The sequence below is a fragment of the Cetorhinus maximus genome, chromosome 11 (genome assembly GCF_964194155.1).
Source record: "Cetorhinus maximus chromosome 11, sCetMax3.hap1.1, whole genome shotgun sequence".
NCBI classification, from domain to species: Eukaryota; Metazoa; Chordata; class Chondrichthyes; order Lamniformes; family Cetorhinidae; genus Cetorhinus; species Cetorhinus maximus.
In genome coordinates, this window is record NC_135889.1 from 98,952,101 (window position 1) to 98,967,596 (window position 15,496).

The following is a 15,496-nucleotide window of genomic DNA, read 5'->3' on the forward strand; positions in this document are numbered from 1 at the left end:
TAATGTTTTCACACCTTCAAAAACCGCTATATGTGTTGTATTGTAATGTAGATGTGTTTTTAATGTAATGATTCATCAGAGGACTCTTGCCTGCAAAGGGAAGTTGATCCTTACAGTGACTCATGTTGTGGTAAAAAAATAACCACTCTCAAGTCAATGAGATTCAAGCAAACAAGCACTTTATTACAAGCATATGCTGGGAGAAACACAGCCTGATTCTACAGCATGTCCCTCTCCCTGATACAAGGGCTGTGTTACATATTTATAGCCTTTAGTTACAACCTTCTGTTATTGTTAATACATACATAACACTCTCTGTTATCTCACTGGGAGGCTATTTATGTCTCAAATCTAATACCTCTCTGCCTGTAGTCTTATCACCCTAACATTTGTTTACCCATCCAGTGAAGGCCATTATGTTTTATGATATGTAACTTAGCTAGGTTCCCATAGTATTGGCTACCTACCCATCATGCCTACAATGTTGACTATATTTCCTATCATGCTTAGAAAGAGCTCTCACAAATTTTGTCTATTGTAAAGCTGTTTATTTGTCTATTCTAAGCTGTTAATGCATTTCTTAATATGACGTCAGTTCAGTTGTCATATTTCAACCCGCACTGTGTAATTGTTCACATGCACTACAGTACTTTTCAAATGCAGAAAGTACCACAACCTTTCAAATAGAGAAAGTACCACAATGCAGGGAAAAATGTTATAAAATGTCCTGTCAACCTGTGCTGTCATCTTTTATATTGTGATTTAAATCGAGTGACAATTCTGGCTGATAAAAAACATCTTTTGACACTCGACAAAAAACAAACCACCTGCTCCTGTCCATTCATTGACAGGCGTTTTGCTTTGAAATTGAAATGAACAACATCTATTCATTCTTATCTCAGAGAGTGCTCTATTGATTAGACAACTATGGCTAGTATGAATGATTGGCTGAGCTTTGAGTGCTAATGGGTTTCAGCACAGTTGGCATCCATTCATCTGAGAATGAATGACAGTTTCAAAAGCCTGTAATAACCACTTGTGCCTTCACGGGTTCTGATTTGTTGACACAAGCTAGTAGGATTACAAGTATTGCATGTTTTTTTCCACACGGCAGAATGCACCTTTTTTGAAGTGAGAGGTTTATTTTTTCCCCCCAAGGAATGTAAAATAGTTTCCATTGGTATAGCATGGAATCAGAGGACTTTACATAGTGGATAGTGGGTGAGTGTCTATGGAGGATACATGGGGTGCATGGAGGGGGCATGTAGTGGCAGTGCGTGAGAATGGCAAGAGTGAGAGAATGAGGTTTAAGGGGCCTTTAAACAATGTTAGGACTCATGCTGCTGTCGCTGAACACCGAGCCAGGCCTTCTCACCAGCCCGCCTCCACACCCACATTCCTCCCGTAGTGGGTTGTAAGCTGCACTGCAAAGCCTAACCCTTTGGGAAAAGACAAGAATCCCAGGCAATCAGGAGTGCAATTTGTGAGCCACAAAATTGCCTGACTTGCAAAACATGCTGTCAAAAGGAAAATCCTGCCCAGAGTATTTAAATAAGCAATGCTTATAATATTAGGTTTAGAATTGGTTAGTACAAAGAAAATCAGTGCCATAGTTAACAATTTATATTGTCAGCCTTGAAATATAAATAATGCTAGATTTCTGTTGTGACACAAGCCTATAATCTGGACTTGGTATGGAAAATTGATCCTACAATGTCAAGAAATGACCCTGTTTTCATCACAGATTAAAGGATAATTTGATGGATCAGCTTTAGTTTGCATTTATTCACAAATAGAAAAGCCGTGAAGCAAGATTTTGACCACAAAATTCGGATCTGTAATGTCTAGGTTTCAGTACCATGGGTGCCATTTTACCTTCAAAATTGTGTCAGCGGCCACATGCACTTCTAGTGCTAACTGTGCCATTTTAGTGAGGTACTAGATCACACACAGGAAGCATCTTCCAGAAGTATGCAGGATAGGCAGATTGTCATGTCCATCAGCATGTAACACTGATTTGATACCAGTGTTGTCATTTTGGAGCTCAATGGTCCAACGACTGCCTTCTCTTAACCTCGCATAGCTGGACAGATGTTCCGCAACAGGAAAGACCTCCACCAGCATGATTCGAAAGATCAACTACATTCAGATCAATTGTTGATTGGTTTCTACTGACTCATGCTGCAAAGAGAGCCTTCTACAGTTGCTGAAGTCAATAGGGAGTCATAAGATAACTGCTGATGGATATTGTTCTGACTTCAAGAATTCTGCACAAACCACTTGTTCCCAGACATGGGTGCAGTAATTTGCTTTCCATTTGGTGAGCAGAAGCAACACAGGGCAGGACAAGCTATTGGAAGAGGGAGGAGGATGAGTGGGAGAGGGTTCTCAGCAGGAGACCATATCCACTCAGAGTGTTGAGGGAGCAATTCTCCTAACTGATCCTCAGCAAGAGAACAGTGCATCAGACATCTCCACTTTGCAATGGAGGTCTTCACTGAAATCTGTCACCTACTGCAGCTACAACAGTAGACTCGAAGCAGAGTGAGGAAACTAGGACAGCATTACCAGTGGCTTTGAAGGTGACCATGGCCATGAACTTTTATGTGTCTGGCTCCTTCCAGCCTGGAGCAGGCAATATTTACAACATTTCCCAGTTCATCGTCCACAACTGCATAAGAAAGGTCACTGAAGCTTTGCATTCCAAGAGAATTGATTATATTTCTCTTAGACCGTGGATGATCTTGGAGGATGACCTCAAGCAGTTCTGGTCCTAGAAGGCCCGGCTTCAAAATTAAGGCTGGGATAGACAGGTTTTTGGTCTCTCTGGAATATGGGGAGCAAGCGGGAACATGGAGTTGAAGCCCAAGATCAGCCAAGATTGTATTGAATGATGGAGCAGGCTTGATGGGCCATACTCCTGCTCCTATTTCTTATGTTCTTATGTACCACCTCGACATGGGTGGCAGCAAGCTGTACTGGCTGGCTGACAGGTAACATCAAAGGCACTGGTGGAATGGCAGTGGTGAGAGGACAATGGCAGGTTTATGTTCCACAGCTACTCTTTGGGGTGTTACCCCAATTATCCAAGCAGTATTTTGGAAGACATGTTGCTGGAATGCTGTGATACCCAGCAAGTCCTTTTGTACACTGGAGTCAGCAGCCATGATGGCAACATGTGAGCCTGCGTGACACCGAGATGAGCTTGCATGAGATCAGTCTGAGCTTCCATGGCAACAAGCTGACTTTGCATGACTTGAGAGCTTCCACTGTGGTACCCAGATATTAAGTGGCTCCTGCATGTGCTACATTGGAAGCTGAGACATTAGACTGCATCAGAGATGGGTCTTTAAGTGTTTTCATGGAGCTGAGCATGACTTCCACACTGAAAAGGATGGGCTCCAAGCTCTGGGCAAAACCCTGTGCAAAGCTCATGCTGCACTCCTCCATGCTTCTTGATACTGATGGCAGGTTTTCTGCCAGGACTACCAATGCACCAAGCATTTTGTTCTGCAAACCCATCAGCTTTTTCTGTAAGCCACCACATTGAAGGCTCCTGCAGCATAACTCATGAGAAACCTCACCCTCTGCTGATCTGGCATCTAAAAATGACTGGTGAAAGGTTGCTATTGGTGAGATAACACTGGGGATATTTGTTTTGGGTGACATCCAGCAGCATGGCCCTGAAAGGGACTGACTGCACATCTTGGTGATTGTCAGGGCCGTCAGGCCAAGGTAACTTCATGGCACCTGTGTATAAAAAGGGCGCAGACACACTGCCTTCCTGAGAGACACGGCATCTGTTGCCTCTGCAGCACTAGTATCAATCCCATGGGGCTGCAAAGCATTTGCAATTCCTGCACTGATCTGGATGAGAGCAGACTCCTGGAGCTCAATCTGTCAATGCAATTGCACAGCCTTTCTAGGTTGGAGGAGAAAGTAGAGGTCAGAGCTTCAATGGCAGGACTTTGTCTTTTGCTCAATACTTCCACTGGTGGTGCCAAAGGCATTTGAATTGCAGGCCTCACAGTAGCTTTCATAGAAGACAGTACATGCTCCAAGGTAGACTGCAGATAACTCATTCCTTGCACCAGAATGCTAGAGGAAGACTGCCATGCCCTCAGTCATCGTGTGGCAGTTCCTTGGCAGGTTTTCTAATGCAGTTGGTGCAGTTCCAAACTCTTTCCCATAAAGACAGGGGCATTGAGATCTTTACCTACTCCTCCTTCAGAAATACTTGGACTCAGGCTCTCCCCCCAGCCACCTCTTTCCTCTGCTGTCTTTTCAATCATTTCCAGTGACTGCAGATGTGTAGTGTGGAGTTCCCCTGTGCAGATGTCTCTATCACATCTATTCTCACCCAGGGGTGCTGATCTCGGAGATAGTATATGCTAACACCCGTGAGGATTGCAGTTCAGGTGAGCAGGGCTGACTTGACTCTCCCCCTTCTAAAGGGTCTGGTCTTGCAGAAGGACCTGGATACAGGAGAAGGAATGAATGAATTGAAGGTGTTGGATGGGTTGGAGAGCCTCATACATGTGAAGTGGTGAAGAATCAGCAACTGAGCAGTTCCATGAACATAAAGGCCAAATAAAATGGAAAATAAAAATCATTGACTCTACTGATTACCTACTTCTACCTTCTCTATTCCTGATGCTCACTCATGTGGCCAAGCCATGAAGTGAAAACCACCCAACAATGTCTTCTATGAATTGTTACTTCCTTAATAATAAGCCAGATGATATTATTGAGGCAACAATGTTGCAATGATTTCCGATTTGAGAATTAAAATTAAGATATGCTGACAGTGAATCATGCCTGCTGAATATTATTGGATTGAAAATATAAATTCCGTAACTAGTAATCTTGGGTCCATTGCTTCAAAGAAGAACCTATGGAGATCATGTGCACTGTCCAATTACCTCTCCTGAAATATTAAGTTAGTGCCAAAAGATGAATGGGAATGAAAATAAAATATTTTGCATCAGTGGACCCCAACCATAACTCTTGTGCGTATCTTACATTTTTAAATAATGGCAATTATTAGCTTTCTTTTTTTTTAAATCAGGTAAATTACATTTTAAGCAATTTAGAATTGCTCAAAGCATTTTTAATTCAAGGACAGAATCCAAGAATCAAAGCGGATTGTTTAATTTATTGATGGAAATCTGTTAATTGTGATTGCATCTCTACAGATAGAGATGTAATTTCCTTATGAATATATAATGTGAAATCCATCCAGCAGAATGTATACATTCATGTGCAGCATTGTTAATTGCATGTATGGAATAAAAACAGAAAATGCTGGAAATATTCAGGTCAGGCAGCATCTATGCAGCGAGAAACAGAGTTAACATTTCAAATCAATGACGTTTCATCAAAACTGGGGCATGTTAAAAATATGCTGGCCTGGGCCTTTGGGTCTCCAGATCGTCAGAGGCCAGACACACGACCCAAGATGTGTGTTGGGACGCCACAGAAGTCCCGACGTGTTGACTCCATGGGAATCACTTGAGAAGTTTGAACTTCCAATGGGCAATTCCCCTGCTTCCTGGGGCCCTCCGAATAAGACTCCGACTGTGTTCTGCGGTACTTAGCTCAATAGTTACCAAGGAAATGTTGGACAGAAAAATTCGAGTCTAACTCTTGGGTAACTATACAACTGATTTCCCCCCGCCCAATCGCGCACACTGATACCCCTCCACTGCCCCCCAAGCCCCCAACTCGTCCCCACCACCCTACATACCAGCCACCATGCCAACTTCACCTACCTGCACCCTACCCACCACCCTACCCACCAACCATCTCACCCACCTACTACCTACCTACCTACTTATCCACTTTCCTCACCCACTCACCTCACCCACTCGACCCACTTATCTACTTACCTCATCCACCTACCCACCTGACTACCCTATCCATTCACTCATTCATCCACTCACTCATTCACCCATTCACTAACATTCACCCATCACCCGGTCACAGAAATTCACACTGGACATTTAAACTTACTTTAAGTCAGGTAGCGTCTTCTGTGCTGATTCCCTTTTCTCTCCATGTGGATTCCTGCGCTGAGGGAGTACTTCTGCAACGTGGATCGGAAGCCTGGCTTTCACCAGTCCCAAGTCTGATTGGAAGATTTGGCCCATTAGGTTTTAAGCAAGTGTCATGGGTACTGTGGAAAAAGGACAAAGGATAGGTCTGTGGTAGGGCAGAAGACAGGAGAGATTAAATGACAAAAGGGGCCAAAAACCTCCAAAGGTATGGCAATGGACAAGTAAGTAAACAAGATATGTGCCTAGAGGAGGTGTGAATGGCAGAATGATGAACAGCTGCCACCTGAAAGCAAAAATAAGAGTAAAACGAGAGTAAAACCAAAACCTGTAAAGCACAAGGAAACAAAATGGGGGAGACATTTTGGCCTGAAATTTTTAGAACCATAGAACCATAGTGCCTAATTGAGAGATGCAGTATTGTGCCTGAGTATACATTGAGTTTCATTGGAAGACTGCAGGAGCCAAGGACATGAGAGGTCACAGTGAGAGCAAGGTGAAGAATTAAAATACAGGCAATCAGAAGCTCAGGGTCATGCTAGTCGATTAAATTGAGGTATTCCACAAAATAGTCACCCACTCTGCATATGGTCTCCCCAGCCCCAGTGTTGTGCAGACTGCATTTTGAGCAGCGAATGTGGTATACTAAATTAAAAGAAATACACCTAAGTTGTTTCACCTGGATCGAGTGTTTGGGATCTTGGATGGTAAAGAGAGAAGAGGTATAGGGGTATCTCCTCTGCTTGCATGGAAGGGTGTTGGCAGGCAATTGAGGAGTGGACCAAGATGTCATGGAGTGAACAGTCCCTTTGGAATAATTGTATGCATGGCGTGTTTGAAATGTTCAATTTAAAAAGTAAGCAGGAATACTGAGATGTAGGCCGGGATTTTCCAGCCCCATTGTGGGTGGGACCCACCGTGGGAGATTCGGCGGCCCAGCCAAAAATCCATTGGCTTTCGACGGGACCAGACGATCCTGGCAGCGGGCGGGCTGGAAAATCCCGCCCATACATCCCTGCACAGGCCTTCTGCACTTCCAACACTGCACTTCTCCTCACTGTTCATTCCATCTATACCACCATTGGTGGCTGCTCCTTCAATTACCATGTTGCTGCTATTTGGAATTCTCTGCGCATTCCCTCAACCTTGTTACATCCTCAAAACCCTAATCTTCACCGTGTCTATGGTTTCAGTGGTCACAGCCTCTCCACTTCCCTCCTCTTTCTCCAGATCCATCATCACCATTTCCTCCTCTTGTACAGTCCTTTGACATGTTTCTCCTTCTGTGGCTCAGTGTCAAAAAAAATGTTAGAAATGTTTTCATTGATGCTGCTCTTGTTAAATGCCTTAAGAAGTTTTACTAGGCTAAATGCAATGTATAAATGTAAACTGTTGCAAATGAATGAATAATATTTGCTTAAATCTGTGAAAACTGTGTCTAATATCTGCCAGTTCAAAGACTCTTGGTAACATTCGGTGAGATTATGCTCTGCCCAGTAAACAAATCATTGCATGTAAGGAAAGGCAATTGAATAGTTGCTGATACGTGGATAGCTTCAAACATTAAAAAAATGGGTAACTTTGAAAAGGAACAGAAAGCAGGTGGCACTCGGAGAATGGCAACCTGGTAAGAGCTAATGCTTTCAGGAGATGAGGGATAAACACTGGAGCATAGTATAAAAAGGGGGAAAAAGGTGACATAATAAATACATTTATTTCATTTGTCTTGAAGATAATCAATATCTCTAACTAGTGCTATAGAATAAATTAATAAATGACTATGCAAGATATTAAGCCAAAGTGCAAGTAATAATTAATGCAGTTAATTTATGTTTATCTGAATTAATCGAGCGCATTGTCTGGTAAATAATTTTAACTGATTTAATTCACTGATGTTGGTTAGCAAACAGGAAACCATGAAGGTAGATTTGTGTGGGTTTATTCAAAGCAACTGAAAGGTACTGCCATCTGTTTTATTTATAGGTCTGACCAGCTGAAACCTGCTGCCAAACCAAAAGCCTAATTTTAATCCTTAGTGAAGAAACAGAACCAGTGAGACTGGAGCCTCCAAACCCTAATCGACCTCCCATCCAGTTAATGGACATTTGGGAGGTTCATTTGGATGAAAGTACAGATCGTAAATTCTACATTAACACGGTTACAAAAGAGAAGACTTGGAAACCACCAAGGCTCTTTCTGGGAATGCGAGACATGAAGGTAAATAAGAATGTCCAAAGGAAAAGGAAGTTGTTGTGTAGTCTTAATTGACTCATTAAGCGTAGGGTTTCTGCAGTATGACAAAAGACACAAATCTTTAAGTTCCACTGAGACAAAGATGTACTGCAGATGCATTAGCATGTTCATAAAAGTCTATGTCCAGAATTTTGGAAACAAATAATCAATATTAAGCATGTTTTCATTTTAATTGAGGAATACATGATTCTCAAAATGAAAAATAATTGACTGTCTTGTGTTCTGAATTGTTGGGTTGTACTGTTCCAAACTAATCCTCGGTGGTAGTACAAAAGCAAAATAATACTGGATGCTGGAATTCTGAAATTAAACAGAAAATGCTGAAAATACTCAACAGGTCTGGCAGCATCTATGGTGAGTTAATGTTTCAGGTTGATGCCTTTTTGCCTGAACTGGAAAATTTAGAGATGTTAAGGTTTTAAATAAATACAGGGATAGGGAAAGGAGGAGCAGGAAAAGAACAAAATGGAAGGCCAATGATGGGGTGGAAGGCAGGAGAGATTAAAAGACACAAAGGGTGATGGCGGAAGGCAAAAGGAGATGTTAATGGGACACATAAGAAACTAAGAATGAGTCCAGAGGAGAAAATGGAAAAGCAGAATTATCACCAAAAGCCTTCTTTCCAAAAGAAAATGGGGACAGAGATTATGGTCTGAAATTGTTGAACTCAGTGTTGAATCCAGAAGACTGTAAAATGCCAAAGTGAACGGTTAGGTGCAGTTCATTGAACTTATGTCATTGGAAGTGTACAGAAGGTCAAGGACAGGGAGGTCAGAGTTGAAGTGGGGCAGAGAAATAAATGACAGATTGCCAAAAGTTTGGGATCACCCTTTCAGACTGAATGCGGGTGTTCCGCAAAGTGATCGCCCTGTCTGTTTTTGGTCTCCCAAATGCAGAGAAGACTGCATTGTGAGCAATGAATGCAGTATACTCAGTTAAATGAGGTACAAGTAAATTGCTGTTTCACCTGGAAGGAGTATTTGGGATGTCAGACAGTAGGAGGAGGTAAAAGGGCAGGCATTGTGTCTCTTGTACTTGCGCAGGAACATGCTGGGGAAAGGGGCATTGCGGGTGACTGAAGAATAGACCAGAGTGTTGCAGATAGAACAGTCCTTTCAGAATGCTGAATGGGGAGGGGAAGAAAAGTTGTCCCTATGTTATTATGTTGTCATGTCACATCTCAAAAATTGCAGATGTAAAGCATCTTATGCAGCTAATTGGCTCAAGTATTCATCAAACATTCATGAACCATAACTGAACAGATAAGGAACTACCAATGAGGAATGTGCCATATTTAAACAATTTTACAGATAGATGTCTCTATGCAGTGACAAGTAGTCTTCAATTTATTTCAGAATGATCTTGTTAACAATACTTCCCTTCAGCAATTGAACGGGAGAGATTGGATTTCTGCTCTGGTCCAAGTAGACATTATGGCCTTAAATGAATATGTTACATTAAACATTTCTTCACCTCAGCAACAGGTATCTATCCTGAAATCTGTCCCCTTATGATAAAATGGTAAGTGCCATCAAGGTGTAAACACTTCCCTATTTCCTATGTAATGTGTTGAATGTTATATGGTATAATGCTATGGGGAAGTCAAATAATATGTCACTACAGAAAGTGTATTAGATAAATTATCATGAGCAACGAGGATCTGCTAGTTTTGTTGGGGAAAAAATGGAACTTGTTGAAGCAAATTAAATGAAAAGAGGCAGCATGACAAACTTTAAAAGCATCCCATAAAGACATTTTACAGAAGTTGGTCTAATAGTAATTCTGGTAAACCTTCTATGAAACTGATGTTATTTAAAGTTTCTAAGGAAGAACACCAAGGACAGAAATGCTGCAGTGTGGAAATTCTGACTACCACTATCCTGCCCAAATTCCAAGGATGGAACTATTTTTCTAATTGTGTTTGGCCATCCTGCATCTGTAATGGTGCAACAAAGAGCCCTACAGAACCAAAAAGAATTCAAAATGTCCTAACTAGAGTTAAGGCAAAGAAGTCAGGCAGTTTTTCAGAACATCAATAAGCAAGTTATGGTCTTTAAGCGCCATCGACCAAGCAGCTTCAGAAACCAATTTAAGTTTACAATACACCCAAAACCTGTTCTCAGCACCTGGAGGCCCAGCTGAACCTATTGGACATTTTGGGTAAAATTCCTGGGTAAAACACCAATAACAACCTCCATTTATACGGTACTTTTCTTGTAGTAAAATGTCCCAAGGAGTTTCACAAACCTCAGAACACATTGTTCTCTGTTATATACATTCCCCCACCCCACCAAACTGCCTGTGGACTGAGGGCCAGCAGAAGAAATGTCTGCCCTCTCCCTCCCAAAATGCAATGTGTCAGATTTGTTGAGAGGAACCGAAACCTGTGGACCTGCCTGAGTAGACAGATGAGACCTAGCTTTACTGAATACCTCTGGCAGTGCAGCTCTCCACTGTACTGCAATGACCTTTAATGGACATGTACATTAAACATGACTTTGCAGCTAAAAATGTCAATGCCTATTTAGACTCAAACTACAGAGAAGCTACATCACTGGAAATCTGCTAACAAATAGTCAATTATAGTTATTTCTTCCTCTCTTTTTTTTTTGGAACTTTCTTTTCCTTTTTTATTTATTCTTTAATGGGAAATGGATGTCACTAGCAAGGCCATCCCTAATTGCCCTTGAACTCTGTGGCTTGCAAGGTAATTTCAGAGGGCGGTTAAGAATCAACCACATTGCTGTGGTTCTGGAGTCACATATAGGCCAGGCCAGGTAAATATGACAGATTTCCTCCCCTTGAGGACATTAGTGAACCAGATGCGTTTTTACGACAATCAACAATGGGTTCATGATCACTGTTACTGAGACTAGCTTTTAATTCCAGATTTATTAATTGAATTTAAATTCCACCAGCTGCCATGGTGGGATTTGAGCCCATATCTCCAGACCATTAGCCTGGGCCTTTGGATTACTAGTCCAGTGATAGCACCACTATGGCACCGTCTCCCCTAAATGTTTACTTAAAATATTTTTGTCACTCTTGTATGAAACTAGTTTAATTTAGTTCTAACCAGTTGTTTCCCTTAAATATTAAAATGCTTAAAACATTAATTTCAGGCAAAAAGATTGTAATTTGATATGTGATTAGTGACATTGTAGACCAACAAATGCAGGGTTTTGTCACCAATCAAAAGTTTAATGTAAGAATTTAAATACATTTGGTGAGGTGACACCTAAAGATTTCTATAAATAACAAAGTGAAGTACAAATTAAGTGTTAAAAATTTAAATTAAGTCACTTTGAATTAAGACTAGATAATACAATGAAGCAAAAATATTTTGATAGAGCAAATTAGGTGAAACTAGGGTGCAGTTAATACAGAGGAAAAATGCAACAAAATACTGAAACACATTAATAAACTTGCAGAATAGATGTGAGCAAATGGGCTTCAATGTAGATAAGTGCGAGGCAATACATTTTGGTGGGAAGAATAAGGAGACCACTGTTATGACACAGCAGTTGGTAAAGGCTGTTATTTAAAATCCCAGAGGGAAACTTTAAACAACTGTCATAACCTATATTTTCAAGTGGTATGTTTGAGATGCAGCTCTAAATTCAGGAATAAGACCACCAGTTCTTCGGAGGTTTTTATATCAAACTACATGAGAAATTTATTAACTTACTTAAGTTAAACATATACACATGGCTACAAATTACTACTGTCATAACTTTTAACAAATTTCCAAATTAATCTCCACTAAGGCAACAACACCCCATAGACTCCATGCAGATACCAGGTAAAGCATTTGCACCTTACAAATTCAAAATGAGGTTCCTTTCACTTTGGTTCCTTGGCAGACAGTTGTAGGCTTACAGCAGCTTTGATGTTACATGCCTCTGCCTCCACACACAAACACTGCTTTCTGTTATACCCAGCACTTCTCTTTGAATGTAACTTCTCATTGTATCATCAGACTCTTTGATCTCCACCTCTTCTAACAATAAAACTCCTTTCATGGTACCATTTTTAGTAGTAATATAAACATTGATTGGTGTGTCCTAGCTAGGTGCAAGATTTCACCCCCAGTCTTTGAATGTTTTGTTCAACACAATGCAAATGCCATCTATCTCTGTGTTTACATCTCAAAACTACGACACATCAGAGCACCCAGACTACCTGGCTTTAATCCAATTAACACACACACAGACACACCCACAGACTAAACCTCGATTTTTAAAAAAATTCCAATAACATTATATACATTAATTGCATCATGGCAGCCACATACTCCTTGGAAAATAAGTATCTTAATAGGATAGAGGACAGAAGGATCTGGGAGCATTGGTACACAGATCTGTAAAAGTAGTGATTTGGGTTAGTAAGTCCAATAAAAACAAAGTCCTCACTAAGAAATCCAAAAAGAAATTCAGGAGGAACTTCTTTATCTGGAGATTGATTAGAATGTGGAACTTGTGACCACTGGGAGAAGTTAGAGTGAATTGCAAGGTGGCATTCAAGGGGAAGCTAGATGAGCACATGAGAGGAAATTGAATAGAGGGATATCTTGATGGAGTTAGGTGGAAAGGGATAGGAGGAGGTTTGAATGGAGCATAAACAGCTGCATTGATTGCCCTGCCTCTGTGCTGTAAAGATTTTGTAAAATTGTAAAAAGGATCAGTTACCAAAAGTCACAGGTTTAAGATGATTGAAAAAGAATCCAGGAGCGAAATGAGATTGAGTTTTATGCGGCAAGTTGATATAACCTGGAATGCACTTCATGAAAGTCTGGTGGAAAAAGATTCAAAAATGATTTTCTAAAGAGAATTGGATATATATTTGTGAAGGAAAAAATTTATAGCAGAACTAATTGGATAGTTTTTTTCAAAAAGCCAGCACAGACACAATGGGCCAAATGGTATCCTTCTGTGTTATATGATTCTATAAAGATTCAAGGAGCGAATGTTTCAAAACTCAGGAGTATTCATATTTAGCAGTAGGCCTTTTAAAAAAAGTTACACTGCCATTTTCATATTGATAGTATTGACCTGAAACCTGAGCAGATTAAAGTAAAGCAGTATGAGGCCTCTCCAAAATTGCATTTCTCACATATTGGTTGCAGGATAATTTCAGATATATTTCAAAAGTGCCCAGGGTTTAACTGGATCTCCTGCATTCTTTTACATCTTGAATAGAATGCTTTAATGCTAGATAAGTATGGAAACTTTCATACTCAGATGTAGGTGTCTTCTGTTGCTGCACTTTGTTTCCTTTCTGCTTATAATCATGAAAGTGCAATAATGTTAGTCTCATTATTACTTCAGCCTTAAGTAGTTGTATGAATCATATGATTTTACTTGTGCTGGAGAAGATTTGTAGCAATGAGAAGCAATGGTCTGAAAAAGGTTCACGCAGTGTTAAAGAAAGGAATGATATAGTGAACTGTCGGCTCTGGCTTTGTGGTAGCACACTCACATCTGAGTTGGAAGTTTGTTGGTTCAAGTGCCACTCCAGGGATTTGAACACATAATCTAGGCTGATATTCCAGTGTCATGCTGATGAAGTGCTGCACTGCCGGATATGCCGTCTGTGGTTTTAACTGAGCCCCGTCATCCTTCCCAAGCACACATAAAAATTCCAATGCACTGTTCATGAAAGAAGAGGAGAGATGTCCCTGACACACCCAATTTATATCCTTCAAGCAACATCACTGCTGTTTTTGGGATCTTGCAGTGTACAAATTGGTAGCCATGTTTTCCTACATTACAAAAGTGGTTACACTCTAAACAAAGTACATAATTGGCTGTCAAGTGCTTTGGGACAACCTGAGGTTGTGTAAGATGTTATATAAATGTATGTTCTTTCTTCTTTCTAGAAACCCAATTACATCTGTGTAGACCACTCTGTTTAGGTTCAAGTCTACTAGGAATAATATAAAGTACTGTATATTAATTTAAATTCCTAATAGAAGTCTGTTCCAATTATAACTACTGCTTTGATTTGAACACAGCACACCAGAGTCATCTAAGGTGACCTTGTATCATTTTCATTTGTGTGTAATATATGTAAATTAAATTGTTCATTTAAAGTCACATTTGAGGTGCATTTACACTACAACTAGTACTAGCTTTTTTTTTACTCATCCTTAGGGTAGGGGCGTCACCTAATTGCCCTTGAGAAGATGGTGGTAAGCCACCTTCTTCAACTACTGCAGTCCATGTGCTATAGGTATATAAACAGTGAGATAGTTCCAGGATTTTGACCCAGAGATGAAGAAGGCAATATAGTTCCATGTCAGAATGGTGTGTGACTTGGAGGGAATTTTGCTGGTGGTGGTGTTGTTATGCATCTGCTGCCCTTGTCCTTCTAGGTGGCAGGGGTCATGGGTTTAGAAGCTGCTGTCGGAGGAGCCTTAGCAAGTTACTGCAGCGAATCTAGTAGATGGTACACACTGCTGCCACTGTGCACTGCTTGTGCAGGGAGTGAATGCTTAAGGTGGTCGATGGGGTGCCCATCAAGTAGGCTGCTTTGTCTTGAATGGTGTCTAGCTTCTTGAGAGTTTTTGGAGTTGCACTCATCCGGGAAAGCAGCAAGTATTCCATCACATTCCTGACTTGCACCTTACAGGCACCTTGTACCTTGCTCTTGCACCTTGCAAAAAGAAGTAGTCTAAGGCTTATTGGGGTCACTTCAGCACCAGTTTGGTTTGATGCTATGAGGAATGAGTCCAATATGCTGTCAAAATAGATTTACCATATATACTCAAGCAATGGTCGATCTCGTCTAAAGGTCAACCCCTGACCTTTGGCCAAAAAATCATTAATATTTCACATATTTCATGTGTAAGTTGACCCCCAACTTTTAGCCAAAAAATCCAAGCTCTTTGTACTTACAACTTGCCGCTGAAGTCAAACACACCCTCGTGCAAATCTACTCATTGATAGAGTCATAGAATAGCACATCATTGATGGTGGCTGTTCAGCTCTTCATGTCTGCACATGTTAACACATGATGGCAAGGCTACCACCTCACTGATGCACCCTGCGTTCCATCAATCCCCCTGCCTAATATGGCACCACAGTATCAAACTTTGAGCCCTTGAGATTGCAAAGCAGAAAAATAATTCTTCAACAGCCAGGGAATTCAAGATATCAGAAAAGAACATTAGAGATAGGAGGAAGCTCCAT

The 15,496-nt window shown here is 40.9% G+C and overlaps 1 protein-coding gene across 1 annotated transcript in view; it reads left to right on the plus strand.

Annotated features, from left to right (window-relative positions):
• arhgap15 (Rho GTPase activating protein 15) overlaps nucleotides 1-15,496 on the plus strand; it is a 776,478-nt gene that overhangs the window by 43,473 nt on the left and 717,509 nt on the right. Inside the window, exon 2 of the mRNA XM_078552497.1 lies at nucleotides 8,037-8,270. Within this exon, the coding sequence (XP_078408623.1) occupies nucleotides 8,151-8,270 (120 nt within the window). The 5' untranslated portion in view covers nucleotides 8,037-8,150. The remainder of the gene's footprint in view (nucleotides 1-8,036; nucleotides 8,271-15,496) is intronic.